Here is a 27,025-nt window from a genome sequence, read left to right on the forward strand (position 1 = left end):
ATGTGCTTTAGAGAGAAAGCGAGAGTGAGTGCCTGAGTGGGAGGAGGGGCAGGGAGACTGTCCTGCAGGCTCCCTGCTGAGCGTGGAGCCCAGTGCGGGGCTCGATCCCAGGACCCTGAGATCACCACCCGAGCCGAAACCAAGAGTCGGATGTTTAACTGATGGAGCCACTCAGACGCCCCCTAGGTTATTTTATTTCATTTTTATTTTTTTAAAGATTCTGTTTATTTTAGAGAGTACACACAAGTAGGCAGAGAGTTAGGCAGAGGGACAGGGAGAAACAGGCTCCCCGCTGAGCAGGGAGCCCGATGGACTCTGGGATCATGACCTGAGCCGAAGGCAGATGCTTAACCAACTGAGCCGCCCAGAGGTCCCAATGATTTTATCTTAATCAGGACCTTCTTCCTTAGTTAACCTGGGGGAGACAAAGTCCCACCGTCAGAGGGAAACTTCCTTCTGGACCCCAGGCCCCTGAGGTGGGAGAACCTCTAGGATCCAATGTTGGAAGAGATACAGATCTTCACTTTCTTAAAAAAAAAAAAAAAAAAAAAAAAAAAAAAGAAATCAAGCTCCCTGGGGAAAGTGAGTCTCCAGTGGGCTGGGTGGGCGGCTGTGGCCAAGATCAGCCTGGGCGTGGCTCCTGATGCCAGACTCGGCAGGTGTGTAAGGCCCTCACACCCTTGCATGCCGGTGCGGAGCAGCCGCTCCCCAGGTGAGCGTTCCCCACCAGGCCGTGAGATCAGGGAGGCCCTGCTCCTCGGGGAGACTCTCCCCTTTGAAGCCTGCCGCCCTTGGAAAGCACGGCTCAGACCCACGGCCGCTCGCTTCCCCCCATCACGGCCTCTTTTTCTTCCCAGAGAGAATCGGGCCAGCGCCCAGCACAAAACCCTGGAGGCCAGGAACGCCCTCCACATGTGGAAGAAAGCCTATTTTGACACCAGGGCCAAGATCGAGGCTTCGGGGAGAGAAGCTCGGTGGGAGTTCGACCGCAAGCGGCTGTTTGAGAGAACGGATTACATGGCCTCCATCTGCCAGGATCTCTGCAACGTTTTGCAGGTGGGAAGCCTGGTGGAGGCTTTCTCTGCTGCGCGGGAAGCCGGCCGCAGGCAGGACTTGCCCCATGGAAGACAGTTTGGCTTCTTTTTTTTTTTTAAAGATTATTTATTTATTTATTTATTTGACAGAGATCACAAGTAGGCAGAGAGGCAGGCAGAGAGAGAGAGAGGAGGAAACAGGCTCCCTGCGGAGCAGAGAGCCCGATGCGGGACTCGATCCCAGGACCCTGAGATCATGACCCGAGCCAAAGGCAGCGGCTTAACCCACTGAGCCACCCAGGCGCCCTGGTTTGGCTTTTTGATGGCACATTCTCTATGTCGGGGGAAGCCAGGAGGCAGGCGGGGTCTGGCAAGGGGAAGCACTTGAGAGAGCATTCAGAATGTACCAGAACACACCAGAGCCACACCAGACCTCTTGCAACTTTTCCTTGTCTTCCGTGACACCCCTCCTTCACCCTGCTTTTTGGTGTCCTTTGACCTCTGGCCGTTCCTTCTCTGGCAAAATCCTCCTCCTCTGTCTTCCCCTTAAATGTTGGAATTTCTCAGAGTCCACGCCAAGACTCCTCTCTCGACTCTCCTGAAGCCACATCACGCTTGCCCATTGCTTCAGCAGCTTCCCATCCATCGGTGACTCCCGTTTATCTGATGCCTCTCTCTCCTAAAGGAAAGTAGAAGGGTTTAGTGGCTGAGTGGGTGAATGACCCACAGTCCTTTGTCTCACGAAGGTTGATGCATTCATTCATTCTTAGTATTTGTCAGGAACTCCTCTGTGCCAGGCACCTGGCTTGCTGCTAAGTGGGAAGTTAGTTGAAACAGTGGGAGCAGATCCAGGGCCGGTCACCTAACCCACGGTGCCCAGTGCAAACAGACGTGGGACCCCTTGTTCAAAAAGCAGGGGAAAAAATGCTATTACAAACATTAAAATATAAAGCTTTTCTCTCCTGACGTGTTCTCAGTGGGCTTTATTTAGTTTTTGCCACGACCGTAGCAAAGTAAAGAGAGTAAAGGGAAACCAAATATTTAAATTATTCCATGAATTTTTCCATTCATCCTTAAATGATGCAGTCTTGGCTTAAAATGCAAAGACCAGGGACGCCTGGGTGGCTCAGTTGGTTGGACGACTGCCTTCGGCTCAGGGCGTGATCCTGGAGTCCTGGGATCGAGTCCCGCATCGGGCTCCCAGCTCCATGGGGAGTCTGCTTCGCTCTCTGACCTTCTCCTCGCTTGTGCTCTCTCTCACTGTCTCTCTCTCTCAAATAAATAAATAAAAGCTTTAAAAAAAAAATTTAAAAAAAAAATGCAAAGACCAGGGCATTTAGCTCATATGTGGAGTCATATTTGGTGCCTTGTCACTTGGATGTGCCCACGTGTGTCCTTGTTGCCGGGGCAGCGGCGACGCTGCACACAACTTTTCCTCTCACTTCTCGATGTGCGCACATCCTGCCAGGCTCCTCTCCCCCCATGGCTTGCTGATGACCCGGGAAGGGCTGGGACGGAATGGAGCGTTCTTTGTGGTCTCTGCTGTCCCTCCTGCGTCCTCATTTCAGGACACGTAGCTGGTGAATATGGGGAAGTTACAGGAACAGGAAGCCGTAGGGTCTGTTTTCTGTTCATGCGTGTTTCTCAGCATGGTTCGTGGGCTCCTGTGTCTGAAGCAAAGCCCAGTTTGAAGGGAGAATGTGGTCTTGCGGTGTAGCTGGTGTCCTCGTGTGCTTATTGTTCATGCAACACACTTACTTGTCCCGACTGCGAATGTCCCCAAACTGCCATGCACGGTGGGCCCACCAGACTCCTGTGCTCGTGGGGTCACGGGAGGTCACACGCTCTGTGTGGAAAGGAGCAGGGGACATGCAGATCCCAGTTACCTACTTGTATGTGTGCATGACTGCCCATCAGCCTTCATTTACAAAACACATGCAAAGAAGAAGTTAGGAAGAATTTCAAGAAGGTAATAGCAGAGCCTTAAACCCAGCATGGAGCCCTTTTGAGCTTGGAGCTCTGTGGACCTCCCTGGGTCACACGCCTGTGAAGATGGCCCTGGCAAGCATGTCCCTAGCGCGTGGCTTCAGGGACCTTACAGTCTGGTAGAAGGAAGATGGTAGACGTAACAGTCATACAGATACATAGCTACAGCTGATGTAAACGCTCTGAAAAGTGCAGTCGAGGAGGCTCTTAAAGTGTGTCGCGGGGCCTGACCTTTTCTAAGGGGTTGGGCGTGACAAAGTGATCGTCAACAATGAGTTGTAGCTAGCCTGGCAATTTGAACGGCAAGTACGAAGGCCTTGTGATAAGAAGGAACATGGGACGGAAAGAGGGCTGGGCTGGCTGCAAGGAGGCGGGGCGTGGGGCACAGTATGGGAAGGGGTTGGAGGAGAAAGTGAAGGTCTGAACATGTAGACTTTGCAAACTGTGTCAGGACCTCTGGACCTTGTCCTACAGGCAGTGGGCAGAGTGCCAGAGGTCTGAGACTGGGAGGAAGTTGCCTGTGTGACATGATTAAACAAAAATTATTATTTTAGAGAGAGAGTGGGGGAGAGGCAGAGGGAGAGATCTCCAGCAGACTCCCTGCTGAGCGTGGAGCCCATCTCGGGACTTGATCCACCACCCTGCGATCATGACCTGAGCCAAGATTTGGAGTCGGATGCCCAACTGACAAAGTCACCCAGGTGCCCCTGTGTGACCTGATTCTTGCTCTCAGGCAGATGTAGATGCAATTTATTTGTAGTTAGAACACTCATAAGAAAACCAAAAAGCAACTTCCTTGTGTTTTGTTTGGGCAGGTTATGGAGGAATTTTACAATATATTTGGTCCCGAACTAAAGGCAGTGACGGGGGATCCCAAGCGCATTGATGATGTCCTATGCAGGGTGGACAGCCTGGTCACCCCCATGGAAAACCTGGCCTTTGACCCTTTCAGCATCAAGTCTTCCCAGTACTGGAAATATGTGATGGATGACTTCAAGATTGAAGTTCTGGCAAGTAACCCATTGATTCATTTAATCTTGGAAGCAGATGCTACATTTCTCCCATGTTAAATTAGTTATTTAGTTATGCTTAGAACTTTTTTAAGACACAAAAAGTAATACTTGCTTATTTGTGAATAAACAAACAAAAAAGCAATATGGAGGGGTACAAGGTAGACATGAACATTCCTTAATCATCTTTGTCCCCATTCCTATCCTTAGGCAGAATAAGGTTAAATCAAGCCAAACATGATAGCATTTCTGCAAATGTATAATTGGAGAAGACCTAGGAGGGTGATGAATGAGACTTGATTTAGTAGACAGTAGGGAACCACTGAAGATTGTTGACCAATGGGGTAAGGTCAAGAGAATTATGGTTGAGGAAGGTTCTTCTGGTCATAGTACAGGCTGATTTGGGCTAGGGTAAGACAGGAGGTGGGGAGATGATACAGGAGGTTGCGGCTTAGGGTATGGAGGAGGCAGAACCATAGAAGGGAGACTGTACCTTAGAATATAGTTCCACTCCACCCAGCATGATAGGGTGGTGGATGGTTCATCATGAATTCCTTTCCAGCTTCATGTGGGAAGTGCATCAGTAGTACTCCTATTTATAACCCCAGAGCATCTTTTTATATGGACAACCCCAGACAGTTCTTACATTATCCGAACACTTCCATTTTTTTTTCTAAAAGATTTTATTTATTTATTTGACAGACAGAGATCACAAGTAGGCAGACAGGCAGGCATAGAGAGAGAGGGGGAAGCAGGCTTCCACTGAGCAGAGAGCCTGATGCTGGGCTCGATCCCAGGACCCTGAGATCATGATCTGAGCTGAAGGCAGAGGCCCAACCCACTGAGCCACTCGGGCACCCTGTTACTAATTTTTAAATCAAAATTTTCATTAAGTCACTTCGTCAAGTGATACTGAAAGGCTACCCAAAAGAAAAAAGCAGCCCAAGCTAACTCCTCTCCCTTCCCATTATTGCTGTCATTTTTCATAACTCTAGATTTTTTTTTGTTGTTTACCTTCCTGTTTCCTAAAGAACATGCCAGTGTGGTTACTTTCTGATTTATCAAATCGGTTTCAGATACCTATTAAATTTTCTGAGTAGATACAGACTTGCCTTTCCTATTCCTACCCATATCCCTCTTTGCATCTTTGTCATCTAATGTAGTTCTATCATAACTTTTGGTTAAATAAATGGTTAGTGTTTTCTTGTTATGTCTGTGCCAACATTGTTCACTACTGAGCCAAGAAGCCCATTGTAACCATACCACCTTTCTCTTACGACCCTTTGTTTTTCCTAAAGTTAGTCATTGCTTTTATTTTTATTTGCCTGATTATTTACATACTTGTTATGGTTTTTTGTTTTTTGTTTGTTTGTTTGTTTTTTTGCAACTGCTGTATCATCTCTGCTACGTATCTAATGGGTTCCATCTGCTCAAAAATATCAGTGCTATTATTTTCCTGGCGGTCTTTGTTCCAGAGCTCTCTCTTTTTCTGCTCCAGTAAATTGTTTTCTCTTTAGACTTACTGCAAAGTAGTCACTCTAGGACTTCTTATCTTTTCTTAACTGTGTTGGATCCTGTTTTCTAGATTTTGCATCTTCCTCTTTCCTTGTAGCTCTTCGTGATGCTGGAGCACCTTTTTTAGGAGCTTCCTAAGAAAGTTTTCATGTTTTTTTTTTTTTTTTTTGAGTTTTGCAAGTGTGGATTCTGAAATAAAATTAGCTGTAGAATTTAAGGTTGAAATAACTTTTTTCAGAAATTTGAGGGTATTCATTGATTTCTAGCTTCCAGTGTTATTAGAATTCTGATTTTTTAAAAATTATTTTTTATTAACATATAATGTAGTATTTGCCCCAGGGGTATAGGTCTGTGAATCATCAGGCTTACGCATTTCAGAGCACTCACCATAGCACATTTCCTCCCCAATGTCCATAACCCAACCACCCTCTCCCTACCCCCCCACCCCCTAGCAACCTTCAGTTTGTTTTGTGAGATTAAGTCTCTTATGGTTTGTTTCCCTCCCGATCCCGTCTTGTTTCATTTTTTCCTTCCCTACCCCTCAAACCCCCCACTTTACCTCTCAAATTCCTCATATCAGAGAGATCATGTGATAATTGTCTTTCTCTGATTGACTTATTTCGCTCAGCGTAATACCCTCTAGTTCCATCCACGTCATTGCTATGGCAAGTTTTCATTTCTTTTGATGGCTGCATTGTATTCCATTGTGTGTGTGTGTGTGTGTGTGTGTGTGTGTACCACATCTTCTTTATCCATTCATCTGTTGATGGACATCTAGGTTCTTTCTATAGTTTGGCTATTGTGGACATTGCTGCTATAAACAGGATTTTTTTTTTTTTTTGAGAGAGAGTGTGTGTGTGCAAAGTTGGGGGGTGGTGGGGGGAAAGAGAGAGAATCTTAAGCAGGCTTCATGCCCAGTGTGGGGCCTAACATCAGACTCAGTCTCACAACCCTGAGATCATGACCTAAGCCAAAATCAAGAGTCAGACATTTAACCGACTAAGCCACCCAGGCTCCCCTGAACTCTAATGTCATTCTGACTTAATTTTTTCCACAACTAACCCTACTCTTTTTAGAGTAGGGTGTAATGAGGGTATAGAGGAAAAATAGTGGCCTGGCTGTGCCATGTAGAGAAGGGATCCTGTGTCTGCCTCTCACTCTCCTGGTGTCTGGTGTCTCCAGATGTTCAGGCTCCTGGAGGTTTCATGCGGAGGAAACCGGTTCCTACCTGCTCCCCTTGATGCCAGCATCAGGTTGTAATTTTGTGCCTTCTGTAACGTTATTTCTTTCCATCTGCCTAAAATTCATGAACTCTCTCTTCTTGCTGTTGTGTCCTCTCCCGTTTTCTTTGCTCTGTGAGTTAACACTTAAAAGCATTTCCTTTTGATCATTTTGAACAGAATGAGGGGAGAGAACAGAAAACCAGTGCAGCCAGTCTGCTGTTTTTAACTGGACACCAGCTTCCGCTAAAGCACCCTGGACACCCATCTCAAGTCACAAATTTGTTTTTGCTTACTTCTTGCCGCTTTGTTTTCTCAGGATGGTTACAGGGACATGAGGACATTTTAAAAATTATTACTTTTACTAACGTACAATGTATTATTTGCTTCAGGGTACAGGTCTGTGATTCATCAGTCTTGCATAATTCACTGCACTCAGCACCACACATGCCCCCCCAAAGTCCTTCACCCAGCCATCCCATCCCCCCTAACCCCTCCCCATCCGGCAACCCTCAGTTTGTTTCCTGAGATTAAGAGTCTCTTACGATTTTTCTCCCTCTGGTTTTGTCTTGTTTCTTTTCTTTCTTTCTTTCTTCTTCTTCTTTTTTTTTTTTTTAAAGATTTTTATCTATTTATTTGACAGAGATCACAAGTAGGTGGAGAGGCAGGCAGGGGACATGGGGATCAGGCTCCCCACTGAGCAGGGAGCCCAATGCGGGGCTCCATCCCAGGACCCTGAGATCATGACCTGAGCCGAAGGCAGATGCTTAACGCACTGAGCCACCCAGGCGCCCCTGGTTTTGTCTTGTTTCATACATGAGGATTGTTTTATTTTATTTTTATTTATTTATTCTTTATTTACTTATTTATTGGCAGGTTATTGAGAAAGAAGCAAAAAATTTTATTGATGAATCTTTTAAGACGCTTCGGTCAGCTGAAGCAGCATTCGACATGCTTTTAAAATTTAAGCACATTCGTTCACGGGAAGCTATCAATCGACAAATGATGATGAAATTCAATGATATTCTTGCGCAGTATTGCAAAGAGGTAATTGCTACATCTATAGGTGCCGTAGCAGTAGAAGACACTTGGCAAACTGTGGAGAATGGAATCACGCTCTTGTCTGTCTCTCGCATCCATGTGCAGAGAAACTGGCATTTTCCCCAATAAGCATGTGACAACATGCCGCAAGGAAACCGAACCAAAGTGGGTTTGTTTGGTGAAGAAATTCAGTAAGGATTTATCAAGGACAGTATTCTGTCACTCCCGTTGTGATGGGCTCTGTGTGAGTTAGTAGTCAGAATCACTTTAATCATTGCGGAAGTCTTAGCTACCTGTATACATCTTTATAGATTAATTCAGAACAATGTCTCTGGTGTTCGCATATTCCAAACGTGGGGGGAGACACAGAGATGGAGATGGGAACAAAACACAGATTCTGCCTTCGAAGAAGACAGTATCTAGTGGGAGAAACAAACAAAAAAAATTGCTTATAATTTTATTCAGAGGATAAAGGATTTTATTCAGAGGATAAAATGAGGCCATGTGGTGTAATCGTTGGTGTGACATAAAGGGGTTAAGGGATCTCCAAACGTGTCATTTCCTCTTGCTGCCAGAACAAGGTGCTACAAACTTGGTGACTTTGAACCACGCCGATTTGCTACCGGACACATGATTTTGAAGGTCCGGAATCGGCCCTGGTCTCATCGGGTTGAAATCCAAGGGTCAGCAGGGCTGGGTTCCTTTCTGGAGTCTCTAGGGAGAATCCATTTCCTTGTTTGGTCCCCCCCACCCCCATCCCCAGCTTTTAGAGATCTGTGGCTCCCTTCCGTCTTCAAAGCCAGCGATGGCCAGTCCTGTGTCCATCGCTCTGACCCTCTGCTTTGCCTTCCTCTTCCTCTTTTAAGGGCCCCTGTGGGTCCCTCGGGCCCACCCAGCTAATCCGGGGTCATCGCCCTTATAAGGTCAGCTGCTTGGCAACTTTGAGTTCCCTTTGTCACATAATATAATATATTCATAGATTCTGGGGATTGGGACCATTGCTGGGGGGTTACTATTGTGTCTCCCACCTCTAATTACCCACGTGAGAGTGTGGAGCTGCTGCTTTTAAAAAGCGGGTCCAGGGCGCCTGAGTGGCTCAGTGGGTTAAGCCGCTGCCTTCGGCTCAGTTCATGATCTCAGGGTCCTGGGATCGAGTCCCGCATCGGGCTCTCTGCTCAGCAGAAAGCCTGCTTCCCTCTATCTCTCTCTCTGCCTGCCTCTCTGTCTACTTGTGATCTCTCTGTCAAATAAATAAATAAAATCTTTAAAAAAAAAAAAAAAGGCGGGTCCAGACCATGTGGTCCCCCAATTCCACCTCTGGGCATAGACTCTCCAGAAGCGAAAACAGGGTCTTGAAGAGGTATTGCACACGGCACTATGCACACGGGCCAGACTGTGCAAACAGCCCGGGAGTCTACTGACAGAGGAATGGGTACACAAAATGTGGTCTCTCCATGCGATGGAGTAAGACTCCGCCTTAAAAAGGAAGGACCTTGTGGCACCTGCTGCTCCAGGGATGAGGCCGAACATTTCTGAAGTCCGAAAAGCTCGGTCTCTCTTTGGTTCCACTTGCATGAGGTACATAGAGGAGTTAAATTCAGGAGACGGAAGGGAGAGAGGGGTGAGTGCCGGGGGTTGGGGGTGGAGGGTGGGGAGTCAGTTTTGTGGGGATGGGAGTCTCTGGGAGGGATGAAACCGTTCTGAGCCAAGTGGTCGTGGTACGAAGGTGTGACTGTGCTTAATGCTGCCGAGAGGCACTGTAAGATGGTAAATTTTTTTTTAATTTTTAAAAGTTTTAATTTATTTGATAGAGCTCATAAGTAGCTAGACAGAGAGGCAGGCAGAGAGAGAGAGAGGGAAGCAGGCTCCCCACTGAGCCGAGAGCCCGACGCGGGGCTCGATCCCAGAACCCTGGGATCATGACCTGAGCTGAAGGCAGGGGCTTAACCCACTGAGCCACCCAGGCGCACTGAAAGATGGTAAATTTTACGTTATATGTATTTTATGTAATTAAAAAAATCAAATAGTTATAAAATCTCAGTGGTGTGTGTGTGTGTATGGGTGCACATGCATGTGTACATACGTGCACACACACAGTGTAGGCCTGGCTGCTGGTCCTGCCTAGAACAGATCTCAGGATATCTGGGGCGCCTGGGTGGCTCAGCGGGTTAAGCCTCTGCCTTCAGCTGAGGTCATGATCCCGGGGTCCTGAGATCGAGCCCCACATTGGGCTCTCTGCTCAGTGGGGAGCCTGCTTCTCCCTCTCTCTGCCTGCCTCTCTGCCTGCTTGTGATCTCTGTCAAATCAATAAATAAAATCTTTTAAAAATATATATCTATTAAGTCAGTGACAAGATTGTGCGTGGTCTGCAGTCATAAGGCAATTTGGAGCACTGCCTATGTTAAAGGGAAAAACCTGCTGGGGTGTAAGAAAAAAAGTAAATAATAAGCAGCCAAAAGCATGATTCTGTATCTCATTCGATGTCTGATGCTCGAGCGTTTGTTGGTTTCAAGACCCAGTTCAGTCTTCCTGGCGCACGTGCCGAGGCGTACCATGGACAGAGGGCCTCTGATTGCTTTTCAGATCGACATCGTTAACAAGCTCTTTGTTCAGAACCTGGACAACCCCCCGCTGTACAAGAATCACCCTCCAGTAGCAGGTGCGATCTACTGGGAACGGTCCCTGTTCTTTCGGATCAAGCACACCATCCTCAGGTTCCAGGAGGTGGAGGAGATCCTGGACAGTGAGCGAGGAAGAGAGGTGTGTCACTTTGGCCGGGGTCGTCCGCTCGAGTATTTCAGAGACGAGGAAGGGCTGCCCGCGGGAGGGGCACATCCAAGCCTCCCACTGAGAAGGTCTTTCCTGTGGTCTCTGATTTCAGGATCAGGTTTAAAACTACATTTTGTGTTTTTTATCTTTGGCATCATACTATTTTTTTAAATTTATTTTTTCACTGTTCTAAGATGCATTGTTTATGCACCACACCCAGTGCTCTAGGCAATCTGTGCCCTCCCTAATACCCATTTAAGGCTCGCCCATCCCCATCCCACAACCCTCTCCCCTCCAAAACCCTCAGTTTGTTTCTCAGAGTCCACAGTCTCTCGTGGTTCGTGTCTCCCTCTGATATCCCCCAATTCACTTTTCCTTGCCTTCTAATGTCTTCTGTGTTATTCATTATGCTCCACAAGTAAGCGAAACCATATGATAATGGACTCTCTCTGCTTGAATTATTTCACTCAGCATAATCTCCTCCAGTCCTATCCGTGTTGATACAAAAGTTGGGTATTCATCCTTTCTGATGGAGGCATAATACTCCACTGTGTATATGGACCACATCTTTTTTTTTTTTTTAAAGATTTAAAAAAAATTTATTAGTTTGACAGAGATCACAAGTAGGCAGAGAGGCAGGCAGAGAGAGAGAGAGGAGGAAGCAGGCTCCCCGCTGAGCAGAGAGCCTGATGCGGGGCTCGATCCCAGGACTCCGGGATCATGACCTGAGCCAAAGGCAGAGGCTTTAACCCACTGAGCCACCCAGGCGCCCCTATGGACTACATCTTTATCCATTCATCTGTTGAAGGTCATCTTGGTTCTTTCCACAGTTAGGCGACTGGCCATTGCTGCTATGAACATTGGGGTACAGATGGCCCTTCCTTTTACTACATCTGTGTCTTTGGGGTAAATACCTAGTAGTGCCATTGCAGGGTCATAGGGAAGCTCTGTTTTTAATTTCTTAAGGAATCTCCACACTGTTCTCCAAAGTGGATGCACCAACTTGCATCCCCACCAACAGTGGAGGAGGGCTCCCCTTTCTCCACATCCTCGCTAACACACGCTGTTTCCTGTCTTGTTAATTTTGGCCATTCTGACTGGTGTAAGTTGGTATCGCAGTGTGGTTTTGATTTGAATCTCCCTGATGGCTAGTGATGATGAACATTTTTCCATGTGTCCGTTAGCCATTTGTATGTCTTCTTTGGAGAAGTGTCTGCTCATGTCTCCTGCCTATTTTTGGACATGATCATCTGTTTTTTGGGTCTTGCGTTTGAGGAGTTCTTTATAGATTTTGGATACCAGCCCTTTGTATCTTTGGTTTCCTAATCTGTACAGGCATCTTCTAGGTAACCAGGCACAAGGGCTTCTCCCTGAACTTGATCTCCAGCTTTTCTGGAGGAGGACCGTCTTTCTGATAATACTGTCCCTCCCCCGCCTGTGGGCGTTTGTATGTTACATCACCAGGGTTGAGAAACCATTTGCTGGAAGGTTGGGAGAGTAAATGTTTTAGGCATTTGCAGGTCATACCCTGCCGTGGTGTCGCAAGAAAGCAGCCGTGGAGAGGGGGACAAGGAACAGGCATGGCTGCGTTCTTACAAAACTTCGTGTACCATCGCCAAAACTCTAATTTCCTGTGCTTTTCACACACCACAAAGCACTGTCATTCTTTTTGGGTTCCTGCTAATCCTTTAAAAATGTAAAAGCTGTCCTTTGCTCGGGCTGCACCCAAGGCAGCCCACGGGCTGGAGTCTGCTGATCTCTGCTAGTTGGTGTGGATTTCAAGTTGTATCGTCTTAAACACACCCTCCAAAATTTGTGAAAATTTCTGTGCTTCCTTTTGCAAAATGTGCTCACAGATTACTTTGTTTTTAAAGGGAGGCGGGGAGAGAGAGAGAGAGAGAGAGAATGAGGAGTGTTATTTCCAAGGGCAAACTGATAATTGCCTGAGTTCCTTGACAGGTAAAACAGAAGTACTTGGAAGTGGGGAGGACCATGAAGGACTATGAGGACAGGAAGTATGAGCAGTGGAGAGAGACCACCGAGCTGGTCCTGCCGACTCTTATGAAGAAGAGCCTGCTCACTAAGGTGCGATTTCCAGGTCCTTGCCCAGGTTAGGGCGGTGGGGGCAGATGATGGCGTCTGCCATTATCTTGAGGTTTGGTGTGTGGACAGGTGTTTCCGAAATCAAAGGCAAAGAAGGGCCCAGGCTGCCAGGGGAGGAGACGGAGGCAGCATCCTGTCGTGGCTAGGAAATGTGCCGGAATCCGGCAACCCCGCTCACCCTGTTGGCGAGCGGCTTAACTCCAAGCCTCAGTTTCCCCATTTGTAAAATGAGTCCGAGCAGGCGATACCAACACACAAAGCACTAGTCAAACTCTGTACGAAGTAGTTGTCCGTTGACCTGCAGAAAGAGGCCATTTCCCATGATTCACCCTTGTCCACGGCACTTGAGCTCCACAGAGCCTCTGATAGACGGCACGTGCTCAGTGAAGGGATCCTCGTGGTGGGGCTGGAGGTGAGGGAGGGCAGGAGAGACCTGGGCCAGGCGGCTTTAGGACTGTGGTCTGCGAAATCCTGCAGCAGGGTGCAAACCGAGTGCAGAGCCCCAGATGGTGGCCGGCAGGGAAGCCAGGATTCTGGATATTTACATGCAGTTGACCAGTACGGGAAAGTGAGCAACTAAATCGAATTCTTTAAACACTGTTCGCTGAACAAAACATGGATCCGAGCTGGCTCCAGCCGGCTCCCCCGTCTGGCCCCATCCAGGGCCCTTCCCCGATCTCTCTCCAAATGTACGTGTGCTCTGGGTTGTGCGGGCTCCTTCTCAGACCGCCCTCACCATGCTCGTGAGACCTCTCTTCCACAGACCTCTTCCGTTGCTGACGAAACGGCCAACTTGGAAAAGGGGGCCATGTTTGCAATTAATTTTTCACCGGCTCTCAAGGAGATTATTAACGAAACAAAGTACTTGGAACAGCTAGGATTCTCTGTCCCTGAATTAGCAAGAAATGTTGCTCTCCAGGAGGACAAATTTCTTAGGTAAAAAAGATTCTTCTCTTAAATCAATAGTAAGCTTCTTGATCTTGGAACGCCTTTAGACATTTTTTTTTTTTTAAGATTTTATTTATTTATTTGATAGAGAGATCACAAGTAGATGGAGAGGCAGGCAGAGAGAGAGAGAGATGGAAGCAGGCTCCCTGCTAAGCAGAGAGCCCGATGCGGGACTCGATCCCAGGACCCTGAGATCATGACCTGAGCCGAAGGCAGCGGCTTAACCCACTGAGCCACCCAGGCGCCCCCCCTTTAGACATTCTTAAAGATTTATGCAAAACTCACCCTCTCTTGCTTTCTTTTTTTCTGCATTTTATTGCCACCAGGATTAGAAATGTTTAAACTGTATTCATTCAACTAAGCAATGTTCAAACTGTATTCATCCATTCCTCTAAAAGTAACGATAACAAACCCATTCCTTGTTAACATAAATAACAGTTTCTAATGAAAAATAACCAATATTTTCCAGAAAAGCAAGTTAGTGGGAAGACCAGCATTGTTTTCATTTGCTGCACATCTCTCGATCAAGGCTTTAGCCTAGGGGCGCTTGGGTGGCTCAGTGGTCAAGTGTCTGACTCGTGGTCTCGGCTCAGGTCTCGATCACAAGGTTGTGAGTTTGAGCCCCACGTTGGGCTCCATGCTGGCCAGGGAGTCTGCTTAAAAAAAAAGGAAAAAGAAAACAAAAAGCTTTAGCCTAGTTAATGATGTTTTGTAACCTATTTAAAATGTTACGGTTTTTTTTTTTTTTAATGTTACGGTTTTTATGAGCTCCATTGTACATGCTCGTATCAGTGACTTTCCTCTGACGCACAGGTACACGGAAGGAATACAGCGTATGCTGGACCACCATCACAAGCTCCTAGGAACGTTAAATGAGGCCGAGTCTCTCCTTCTCGACGATCATTCCCAGGAATTAATGAGAGTGTTTAGGTCTGGATATAAGAGACTCAATTGGAGCTCACTAGGTAACACGATTCATCTACCTGTTTATTACCTTGTAGACTTCGGGATGCAAAAATAATTTAAGATCGTTTTCATTGAATTATACTTCTTGTGTGTAGGTAGATGTCGCTGACACCTGCGTTTCAAACATGAATCATTTATACTTGGTGGAACTTAGACTTAATCTCAAGGCTTTAGTTGGGGCTGAAGAAGAGATGGATGTCGTTTGGACAACTGGCTGACCTGATACGTTGTCCTCCAAAAATAAAGTGACTTTTATTTTATTTTCCCCAACATCTTTCTATCTTTTGCTAATATTGAAATTCTAATTTTGAAATTATTTGTGGATTCACTCCCAGTTGTAAGAATTAATACAGAGAGGTGCTGAGGTGCTGTGCATGTTTTACTCGGAGCTCTCCCCATGGTAGATTGAACAAAACTGTTGTACAGCTCACACTCCAGACCTGTTGACACCGATACAAGCGAGGTGTGGCGTGTTTCCGCGCTGCAGTGAGAACTCATGTTACCTCCTCCCCCCTTTAAAAAAAAGATTTATTTATCTATTTGGTGGACAGCGATCACAAGCAGGCAGAGAGACAGGCGGGAGAAGCAAGCTCCCCCTTGAGCAGAGAGCCCGATGTGTAGGGCTCAATCCCAGGACCCTGGGATCATGACCTGAGCCAAAGGCAGAGGCTTAACCCACTGAGCCACCCAGGCGCCCCTCATGTTGCCATTTTAAAGTCCTATGCATTGGGACGCCTGGGTGGCTCAGTTGGTTGGACGACTGCCTTCGGCTCAGGGCGTGATCCTGGAGTCCCGGGATCGAGTCCCGCATCGGGCTCCCAGCTCCATGGGGAGTCTGCTTCGCTCTCTGACCTTCTCCTCGCTTGTGCTCTCTCTCACTGTCTCTCTCTCTCAAATAAATAAATAAAATCTTTAAAAAAAAAAATAAAAATAAAGTCCTATGCACTTCACACTCTTTCCCAGCCCCACCCCTTGCAACCATGAATCTGTTCTCCACGTCCATCATTTTGTCATTTCAAGAGTGTTCCATAAATGAAATCGCATGTAACCTTTTTGGGTTGGCTTTTCTCTGTTAGCATAATTCCCTGGAAGGTTGTCCAAGCTGTTACGTGTACCGGTAGTGTGTTTCTTTGGCGGCTGGAATCCCATGGTCTCAATGTGCCCTAATTAAGCCATTCACCTGTTGAAGGACACCTGGGTCGTTTCCAGGTTTGGCTATGATGAATAAACATTTGTGCTAGAAAAATATTTGTGTGTGAGGCTTTACAAGAACATAAGTTTCATTTCTCTGGGACAAAAGCCCAGGAGTGCAATTTCTGGGTCCTATGCTGCTTGCGTGTTTAGTCTTTATTATTATTACTGTTATTAATTGCCATAGTGTTTTCCAGAGTGGCTTTGCCATTTTGCATTTCCATCAACAATATATGTTCCATTTTTTTTCTGGGTCTTGGCCAGCATTTTGGTATTGTCACTATTTTTTTTATTATAATCATTGTGTAGCTATGTAATGGTCTCATTATGGTTTTGATTTGCATTTCTGGATTGGTTAATGATGTTGAGCATTGTCTCATGTGTTTGTTTGCCATCCATGTATCATCTTCAGTGAAATGTCGTTCTATGTCTTCTGATGATACTGTTTGCTTTTTCATTGTGAGTTTTGAGAGTTCTTTATGTATTTACATACTAGCCCCTTGTTGGATATGTGGTTTGCAAATATTTTCTCCTACTCCATAACTTGTGTTTTCATAGTCCTAATAGCATCTTTTATAGACTGAAAGTTTAAAATTTTGAGAATCCCAATTTATCAAGTTTCCCTTTTATGGATCATGCTTTTGGTGTCAAGTGTAAGGATTCTTTTGCCTGATACGCATCCCAAAGACTTTCTCCTATTTTTCCTAAAGTTGCTATAATTTTGTATTTTACAGTTAAGTTTGTGATCAATCTTGGTTAATTATTTTGTTCAAAGTGTGAGACTATAGTTGAAGTTTATTTCTCTTCCTTCTTCTTCCTCCTCTTCTTCCCCCTCCTCCTCCTCCTCATTCTTTTTTTTTTAAAGATTTTATTTATTTGACAGAGACCCCAAGTAGGCAGAGAGGCAGGCAGAGAGGAGGAAGCAGGCTCCCCGCTGAGCAGAGAGCCCGATGCAGGGCTCGATCCCAGGACCCTGAGACCATGACCTGAGTTGAAGGCAGAGGCTTTAACCCACTGAGCCACCCAGGTGCCCCTCCTCCTCCTACTTCTTGATGATGGATGTCTAATCATTAACTGAGAAGGCTAACTTTTTCCATTAAATTGAATTTGCATCTGTATAGAAAATTATCTGGGCATATTTGTATGGGTCTCTTTCTGGGTTCTTTGTTATTTTCCATTGATCTATGTGTCTGTTCATCTGCCAGTATCACAGTCTTGATTACTGTAGATATATGGTAAGTCTGGAAATTGGCTAGATTGATTCTTCCCATTTTTTTCTGCAGGAAAATTGTTTTGGCTATTCCAGTTCCTTTGATTTTCCATATAAATTTTAGAATAATCTTGTTTATATCTACCAAAAATGCTTACTGGGATTTTGATGGGAATTATGTTAGCTATGTATATCAATTTAAGGAAAATTGATATCTGAACTCTGTTGAGCTTTGCAATCCATGAACATGGTATATCTTTCCATTTATTTAGATTTTTTATTTCTTTCATTAGCACTGTTTAGTTTTCAACATACAAGTTTTGTACATGTTTTGTTATATTTATGCTCAAGTATTTAATCTTTGAATGGTTGTAAATGATACTGTGTTTTTAATTTTGGTGTCTACTTGTTGCTAGTTTATAGAGATACAGTTAATTTTTTGTACATGGTCCCTTTTACCTCCATGGACTTCTCTGGTAGAGGGATCAGGGTGCCTCATCACAGTAGTATGAAGGTGGACATCTAGGCCCCCCAACTGGTCCTTATTGGCAAGGGTTTGGGTGAGGTCACAGTTTTTTCTGTGGCGTTTGGCTAGAGTAGAGCAGTTGCTTTGTAAAATTTTCTGTCTTGTCAGGATGTTCCTTTCTTTTGGCTAGACAGAACACACCTTTTGGGGCTTTAGCATTTATGGGTTGCCAGTTTCTTTTTTTTTAAATTATTTTTGTTAACATATAATGTATTATTTGCCCCAGGGGTACAGGTCTGTGAATCCTCAGGCTTACATACTTCACAGCACTCACCATAGCACATACCCTCCCCAATGTCCATAACCCAACCGCCCTCTCCCTACCCCAGGGTTGCCAGTTTCTTAATCTCTAAGTCTGAGATATAGAAAGAAAAGGAAATCATTCTTTGGGTCCCAAGGTCCCTAGCTGGTAGGCTTCTCTCCACCTTTTAGAGTCTTATATTTGTTTTATAGATAACGAGCAAGGTTCCTAACTGTGTTTAGTAGGAGGAATAAGGGAAAACACGTCTACTCCCTCTTCTTAGAAGTAGAAGCTCCCTTTACTTTTTAATTTTAATTTTTTAATTTTAATTTTAATTTTTTTAAAAAAATTCTAAAGATTTTATTTATTTATTTGACACACAGAGAGAGTGAGCATGCATGCAAGCAGGGGCAGTGGCAGATGGAAAGGGAGAAACAGGCTCTCTGCAAGCAGAGAGCCTGATGTGGGGCTCAATCTCAGGACCCTGGGTTAATGACCTGAGCTGAAGGTAGGTGCTTAACTGACTGAGCCACCCAGGCGTCCTCCCTTTCCTTTTTAATTTAATTTTATTTTTGTTTGTTTATTTTTTATTATGTTAGTCACCATACAGTACATACACCATACAGTACAGTTTTTGATGTAGTGTTCCATGATTCATTATTTGGGTATAACACTCATTGCTCATTAAAACATGTGCCCTTTGCTTTTTTAAATAAGCAAGGCAATTTGCTCTTCTTTTTTTCCCTTCTTTTCAAATATTCTCCCCTCTTCTCCTTGTCATTTCATTCTCTTCTTCCCTTCCTTGAATGGAGAACATGCATATTTGGACTTGGGCTGCCGAGTTAAACCCCCTGGGTTAAAAGTCCAGCTCTACCCTTGTGACTGAACTTTGTGGAGGCCCAGTGTCCTTATCTGTAAGGTCAGCATCATCTTAGTACCCAGTTCACGGGATTGTTGTAAAAACTTGATGACGGTGACATGCTTAAACCACTGCCTGACCAATTATATGTGCTTAATCCAGGTTTACAATTCATGTCATTACTGGCTACTTTTCCAAGCAACAGGCCAGAGGAGACTGGAGGCAGAGTAGGGTAGAGTGGAAGGTTCGTGTTTCCATAGCAGTGGGAAGACAACAGAGTTGAACCTTCTCTTTCTCCCCACTACCTCTCCTGGTCTAGATGATGGTTAGCTAAAATCTGAACCAAGAAAATGTATCATTTGATTGATTTTTTTAAAATTTTATTCATTTATTTAAGAGAGAGTGTAAAACAGTGGCAAGGGAGAGGAAGAAACAATCTCCCCACTGAGCAGGGAGCCCAACGTGGGGCTTGATCTCAGGACCCTGGGATCATGACCTGAGCCAAAGGTGGACGTTTCACCAACTGAGCCCCCCAGGCATCCCTGGTAGATTCTGAGAACAGGGGTCCTTGTCCTCATCCCTAAGAGTGCTAAGGGGATGTTAGCCCCCACCAAGACCCGAGGGAATGAGATGAGCAGGGTTTTTCCTGTGACCAGATGCCAGTATTAACCTCCCAGATGTTGGTGGGCAGGGTATGGAAAGAAAGAGTTTGAAAGCAAAATATCTTTTTTTTTTTCTCCTTTTTCTTTCTCTTTTTTCCCCAAAGGTATTGCTGACTACATAACTCGGTGCAAACAGGCCATTGGGAAATTTGAATCCCTTGTCCACCAGATTCATAAGAATGCAGATGACATTTCTAACAGGCTTATGTTAATAGAGTCTATAAACCTCTTTAAATATCCGGCACCCAAAAATGAGGAAGATCTTCCAGGTAGATATGATTTCTTGTTTCTCTGATAACAGAAGAAATGGAAAAAAAAAACCAACTGTTGGTTATGATTGCACACGTGCTCACTCACACACACACACACACACACTTGTTCCACAAATGGAACAAAACCATTCCCAAAGATCTCAGTCACTTACTTGAAAGGATCATGAGTAATTCTTCTTTCTTTTTGCCATGTTTTCTAGTTGCTTAGACAGTTTTCAAATTCTGGGGTCTGTGACAATCAGTATTTTTGTCAATAACTTTGTAACAGTAAAGTAGAGTGTGTTCTTATGGGCTGACATTTACTTGTTTAAACAAGGTCTTTTACATGGTCTTAGACAAGTCAAAAAAAGCAATTAAAGAAAAGCAAGGTTGCGTGAAGATCTAAAAGCTCTCTTATGTATGGAGTATGCTTTAGCAAGCACAATGGGCATTCCCCTGTTGTCGTTTGTTTTTTGATTAGGGCATGTCTTAACTTTTGGTGTTGACTTATTTTCTTTCAGTCTAGGTTAGAGGCTGGTTTTGTATTTTTTAAAAAATTAACATATAATGTATTATTTGTTCCAGGAGTACAGGTCTGTGCTTCATCAGGCTTACAGAATTCACAACACAAAACCATAGCACACACTGCATCCCTCCATGCCAATGTCCATCACCCAACTACCGCATCCCTCCCACCCCCCTCCTCTCCAGCAACCCTCAGTTTGTCCCCTGAGATTAAGAGTCTCTTATGATTTGTCTCCCTCCCTGGTTTCTAAGAGATACAGCTGATGTTTGGATTGCTTTGGGAGTAATGTCCTTTCCTGCATTCACGAAGAATGGTAACCGATGTCTTCCTCTACAGGCGTGAAGGAGTTCTTTGAGCACATCGAAAGGGAAAGGGCCAAAGATGTGGATCACATGGTCAGGTGGTATCTTGCCATTGGGCCTCTACTGACCAAAGTCGAGGGTCTGGTCATCCACACCAACACGGGCAAGGCTCCCAAGCTGGGCTCCTATTACGAATACTGGGAACGTAAAATTTATGAGGTCTTGACAAAGCTCATCCTGAAGTAAGTTAATCTTGTTGCCTGTTTTAAAGATGGGGGGCATAGATTAAAATAATTTACATATATGAATAGTTGAAGACGGAATCATAAAATGCAGAGAAGAAATCATCTGGACAGTAAGTCCACTTTCTGGTTGAAGGGCGCTCCCAGGATGGAAGGGTGACTTTCCCATTTGGCTCTCATTCTTATTAGGCCCCTCGACATTCTGAAAAGGAAATGATTTCCCTCCCCTTAATCAGCTATCCTAAAGACATACATCCTGTCACTCAATATTACCCAAATCCTAGGTGATACCCTCCCCTGTATTGAGAGAGGCTGAACTGAAGGACATATGATCCGATTACTCTCCATGATGGTCTGTAGCAAATCCTTGGCTGGGATGGGCATCACATATGTGTTGAATGTCTATTACATGGGCCAACCTCACAACAGGCAAGGCTCTCCTGTCCCTTTTAGAGCTCTCAGCCCACAGCTCAGCACCTCAGCTAGACCAGCTCAAAGCTCACTGCCTGAGCTTCATCACATTGACTAAGGATCATTCTAGGAATTCCTAGTCTGGTTTCCTAGAATGACCCTAAGTCAGTGTGATGGGACCATCACACTGGGACTCTTACTTCCATATTGTCAAGGGTGGTATTCATTTCATTATGCAACCCCTTCTTTGTGAAGAACCCCAGAAGAAATTTCTCTAGCATCCCTTCTGATCTTAGTCTCCTGAAAGTTTTCTTTCTTTTTTTTTTTAAGGAGTTTTCTTTTTTGTCTGTCATTTTTTTGTTGTTTTGTTTTTAAATGGTGTGAGTACTGTGAATTGTTGACTTCATAGCTTTCCCTTTTCTCCTTGGCTGCTGGGAAACTCAGAGCCCAATTTGTAGCCTAAATGCAGCAAATTTATAGGTACTTATGTTTGTATTGTCTCATTTTTGGCCATATATATATATTTTATGTATATGTGGGAGCTTACTGTGCACCAGGCTCATGTTACACTCTTTACAATCTCCTCTCCATTTTTCACAGACTGTTGGGAGGATAGGTGACTTGCCTAAGGCCACACACACACATCTAGTAAGAAGAAGGGCTAGAATGTGAATCTGGGTCAGTGATAACTTCATTAAACATCTGTGATTAGTTTCCTTTCTTTCATATTTTATCCCACTTTGATTTTAGGGTCTCTTACTGCAGTTATTTTTGTGAGCTGATAAAATCTACTTTGGAACAAGACATTGATAAATAAAATAAGCACCTTTGGTTGTTTTGCTTCCTGGACCCAGTTTGATAAATTTCACTAAGTTGATCATTTATAAAAAACTGTGTTCTACACATTTCATTTTTAAAATTGTTTCTAAGTTAGATTCCTGCAGCAGCCCCTTACATAGGGCACTTCCTGTGATGTTTCCCTTTCTAATATGCTATGTGAGCCATCCATCCAACCATCCATCCACTCATCCTTCCATCCATCCATCCATCCATCCACTTATCCATCCATCCATCCATCCATCCATCCATCCATCCACCCATCCACTCTTTCATCCATCCATCCATCTTCCCCATCCATCCATCCTTCCTTCCATCCATCCATCCATCCACCCACCCATCCATCCATCCATCCATCCACTCATTCATTCACAGGTTTCTTAGAGCCTGCATGTGCCAGGCACTGGACCAGGCAGGGCCCCTATCCTTCTGGAGCTTCTCCATCTTCATAGGAGAGATACAAAACACCAGGAACCAGACATAACCACCATGATTTCTATGAAAGAAATAAGGCAGAATAGTGTTCCTGGGAGAAAACAGAGCAGCTGTGTTAACTGGGTGGTCAGAAAGGACCTCCAGAGGCCACCTTTGAGCTGCATCCTGAAGACCCGGAGCAAGCTACAAGCGTGAGGGACTTTCTGGGGGAAGACAAAGCCTGTATGAAGACCATTTTTCTGAGCCAGGTGGAAGAGTTTCTGGAAGTCAGCACTGTTATTTAAGTGTCTTCCAACTGAAATCCACTTCCCAAAAGTAGAAATGAGCTATTTAGAAATGTAGGTCCAAACAAGGGTATATAATGAAACTCAGTGTACACTCTCTGCTATGACATGAGCTGTTCCTCACAGCAGGTTTTCACGTGTGGCTTTTGTGATGCTAGCGGTTTCCCTCTACATCACTCCAGGAAGCCCTGGGTCTCTTTTATTAACCCCTCCCAGGAATCTGCAGTCTTTTAATTCTCTAATCCTTGGGAACGTTCCTTTGTTTCAAACGGATACCATCCTAACGGCTCCCGAGATCATCTTGCATCCCAACGCAAGTGAGATCGACAAAATGTGCGTCCACTGTGTCCGAAATTGTGTGGAGATCACCAAGGTAAGGGCGGACGTGTCTGTGTGGATTCACAGGGGGCCCTTCGCCTCTGACGGCTGGCCCACAGGCTTTGGGAAGCAAGTTGCTAAGGAGGTGGCGAACCCAGGCTCCCCTCTGCTCCTTGTCCAGACTGTTGTTCTTCCTGGCTCTTCCTCTGCACCTCTAGAGGCCAGAGTGGCCCACGCTGGCTTGATCCCAGCTCCCTTTTCTCCTCTCCATGCAATCATAACCAGTCCCATGGCTTTTAATCCTACTCCTCTGGAGATGACCAGCCACATCTGTCCCCAGCCCAGACCTCTCTTCTGCTCACCCTGCTATTCGAGTCACCTGCCCTCTGGGTGAGTCTGCTCTGACCTGAGCCTTGGCATGTCCAAGGTGGAATTCTTGACTTCCCATCCTGCAACCTGGTCCTGCCCCAGGTTGTCCTATTGCAGGAAACTGGCACGAGCACCAACCTAATTGCATGAGCCAGAAACCTAGGAGCCAGCCTTGGTCCTTCTGTTTCCTCCCATCCGTCCACATCCCGGCCCTGGGAGGCCTAGTTGACTCCTGTGCGTCATTCCACACCTGGATGACTGGAGAAGCTTCCACAGTATCTTCTCAGCCATGAGAGAGGAGGACCAGAGTTAGCTATTTAAAACTTGAGTCATTTCACATCAGATCTCTTCTACAAAAACCCCGGATGACTTCACGCTGCATTAGAACATAATCTGAACTCTTTACCATGGTCTTCATCTAGCACCTGCCTGCCTGCTCTTTCTTTCCTCTTTTTTCTTTGTATTTTTTTTTAGATTTATTAATTTTAAGATTTTATTTATTTGAGAGAGAGAGAGAGAGCGTGCGCGCACAAGTGGGGGAAGGGCAGAGGGAGAAGCAGTCTCCCTGCTGAGCAGGGAATCTGATGTGGGATTCTATCCCAGGACCCTGGAATCATGACCTGAGCCGAAGGAAGGTGCTTATCAACTGAGCCACCCAGATGCCCCAGGAAGAGGGAATCTTGACTGTGTTGCAAAGGGGTGGCAAATTCATAGATCATTCTGGGACCCTGGGGGGGGGGCATTTTCCTGACTTTATGTGTCTCCATCTGTAAATACGGAAACTGATGTTCAGGAAGTGGATGTGGCTATTGTTATTTTAAAAGTTATTTTTTTCCATAATAATTTACTTTAGGTCTTAGTGGCTTAAAACAGTAACTGAATTTCTTTGCTCATGGTTCTGTGGGCTGGGTTCTGCTGAGAGGTTCTTCTGGTCCTGGCTGTGCTCAGTCACAGGTCTGATGATCACCTGGCTGTTGGCTGGGGCACCATGGTTCTCCTGCATGTGGCTTGCCATCGTCTGCTAAGCTAGCTCAAGTGCATTCATCTGCTGGTTGTGCGGTTTCAAGAGCATGAGGAGGGCAGCGACGGCCACAGCTGGCACAAGACCATGTCTGCCCCTTTCCGTTGGTCAAATTAAGTCACACACTAGGGCAGGGTGGGAAAATAGACCCTCTCATGATAGAGCTTTGCCAATGAACTCATCCCTTCATGGGAGGAACCAAGGATTGTGGTCATTTTTGTAACCTAGCATGATTTATTAATAATAAAGTGATTTCAGGAGTAGAATTCCGTGATTCATCACTTACCTGCAACACCCAGTGCTCATCACAACCGATGCCTTCCTTGAGGCCCCTCCCCCACCTAGCCCATCTCCCACCTGCCTCCTTTCATCAACCCTGTTTGTTCTCTGTCCTGAAGAGGTCTCTCATGGTTTGTTTCTCTCTCTCCTTTCTCCCCCACTTCCCATATATTCATCTGTTTGTTCAGCATTATACATGCTGGCTCCACCTATGTCATGGCAAATGGCAAGATTTTATTCTTTTTGATGATTGAGTCATATTCCATTGTACGTATAGACCACATCTTCTTTATCCACTTGTCAGTGGTGGACGTTTGGGCTCTCCCCACAGTTTGGCTAATGTTGATAATGCTGCTATAAACACTGGGATTCAGGCACCCCTTTGAATATGTATTTTGTATCCTATGAGTAAATACCTAGGAGGCAATTGCTGGATTGTAGAGTAATTCTATTGTGAACTTTCTGAGGGGCCTTCATACCATTCTCTAGAGTGGTTGCACCAGCTTGCATTCCCACCAACAGTGTAGGAGGGTTCCCCTTTCTCCGCATCCTCACCAACACCTGTTGTTTCTTGTGTTGTTAATTTTAGCCACTCTGACAGGTGTGAGGTGGTATCTCATGGTTTTGACTGGCATTTCCCCGATGATGAGTGATGTTGAGCATCTTCTGTGTTTTTTGGCCATCTGGATGTTTTCTTTGTTCATGTCTTCTGCCTCTTTCTTAACTGGGTTATTTTTTGGGGGGGTATTGAGTTTGATCAGTTCTTTATAGAATTTGGATACTAGCCTTTTATTAGATATGTCTAATATCTAATATTTTCTCCCATTCCATCAGGAAACCAATATTGCACTGTATGTTAACTAAAATTTAAATAAAAAATGAAGTCAAACTCATAGAGGCAGAGAGTAGAACAGTGGTTGCTGAGGACTGGGGAATGGGAGAAATGGGGAGTAACTACTAATAGGTAATTCAGTGATAAAAACTTCTAGAATGAGGTCATGATGAGGGTTATACAGCACTGTGAATGTACTTACTGTAACTGAATTATAAATCCTTTAAATGGCTAAAATGGTAAATTCTACATCCTGTGTTTTTTTTTAACCACGGTAAAAATGTGAAAGGGAAAAAATAATAAAGTGATTTCCATTATTAGCAAGACTTATTCTTGCATACAGATATATACATAGGAAGCAAGATAAATACTGAAGTGCTGTCTTTTCCCCCTGATTCTTCTTTTGCCAGCATTTTGTTCGATGGATGCATGGCAGTTGCATAGAATGCCCTCCTCAGAAGGGGGAGGAAGAAGAACTTGTTATAATCAGCTTCTACAGCGATATTTCAGTGAACCCTCAGATCATTGAACAAGCTGTTATGATCCCCCAGAATGTCCACAGGATTCTGATGAGTCTTATGAAGTACCTCCAGAAATGGAAGAGGTACCGACCTCTGTGGAAATTGGACAAAGCCATTGTGATGGAAAAGTTCGCCGCCAAGAGACCTCCTTGTGTGGCGTATGATGAAAAGTTGCAGTTCTACTCCAAGATAGCCCAAGACGTCCTGCGTCACCCTTTAATCAAGGATGAGCACTGCATCAGGCTCCAGCTAGGGCCTCTGGCAAACACCGTGCAGGAAAATGCCAAGTCCTGGGTGACCTCACTTGGGAAGCTTCTCAATGAGTCCGCAAAGGAGGAGCTTTATAGTCTCCATGAAGAGATGGAGGTAGCGGATCACTGGTTTTAATGAAACTACTTCCCATGAAAGTTGGGTCTTCCCTCCGGACTGTTTTTTTCTAGGTTCATTAAGTGTCCTTTGTCCTTTCTTTTCTAGACCCTGACCAAGAACCTGAAGAAGAGCCCCAATACCCTTGAAGATCTCAAGTTTGTCCTTGCAACCATTGCAGAAATTAGAAGTAAATCTCTGATCATGGAACTGAGATACAGGGATGTCCAGGAGCGATACCGCACCATGGCGATGTATAATGTCTTTGTGAGTGAATGATTTTCTTATCATTGAATTCTAAGACCCTTTTCAGAAATGTTTCTCAAATATGACTTTTTTAAAACAAAAGATTTTATTTATTTATTTGACAGACAGAAATCACAAGTAGGCAGAGAGACAGAGAAAGGGTAGGAGGCAGGCTCTCCCCTGAGCAGAGAGTCTGATGTGGGGCTTGATCCCAGGACCCTGAGATCATGACCTGAGCTGAAGGCAGAGGCTTTAATCCACTGAGCCACCCAGGTGCCCCACAAATATGACTTTAAGTAAGAACATTTAAATGCAAAGCAACCCCACAGTTATTTAGAATAATGGAAACAGATTATTTCTTGATCTTGCATGGTTCAAGTAGTATTTTTTCATAGATTGATCTGTAACTGCACACCATGTTGATTCTCCCCCTTGTTTTTTTTCCTCTTTTTTCTTATTATTTTTGGTGTTAACTTCCTTTAATAAGTAAAAGGCTTTTGCAGA

At 44.9% G+C, this 27,025-nt stretch overlaps 1 protein-coding gene across 1 annotated transcript in view; it reads left to right on the top strand.

The window, feature by feature from the left end:
* The window catches only part of DNAH10 (dynein axonemal heavy chain 10), a 136,186-nt gene that overhangs the window by 19,002 nt on the left and 90,159 nt on the right, over positions 1–27,025 (top strand). The window contains exons 10-21 of the mRNA XM_044244403.1: positions 858–1,056; positions 3,836–4,030; positions 7,642–7,812; positions 10,390–10,566; positions 12,535–12,660; positions 13,442–13,614; positions 14,440–14,591; positions 19,386–19,550; positions 20,395–20,602; positions 22,786–22,942; positions 25,799–26,275; positions 26,384–26,542. Coding sequence (XP_044100338.1) covers positions 858–1,056; positions 3,836–4,030; positions 7,642–7,812; positions 10,390–10,566; positions 12,535–12,660; positions 13,442–13,614; positions 14,440–14,591; positions 19,386–19,550; positions 20,395–20,602; positions 22,786–22,942; positions 25,799–26,275; positions 26,384–26,542 — 2,359 coding nt within the window. The remainder of the gene's footprint in view (positions 1–857; positions 1,057–3,835; positions 4,031–7,641; positions 7,813–10,389; positions 10,567–12,534; positions 12,661–13,441; positions 13,615–14,439; positions 14,592–19,385; positions 19,551–20,394; positions 20,603–22,785; positions 22,943–25,798; positions 26,276–26,383; positions 26,543–27,025) is intronic.

The sequence above is a fragment of the Neovison vison genome, chromosome 3, assembly GCF_020171115.1.
Source record: "Neovison vison isolate M4711 chromosome 3, ASM_NN_V1, whole genome shotgun sequence".
Lineage (NCBI taxonomy): Eukaryota > Metazoa > Chordata > Mammalia > Carnivora > Mustelidae > Neogale > Neogale vison.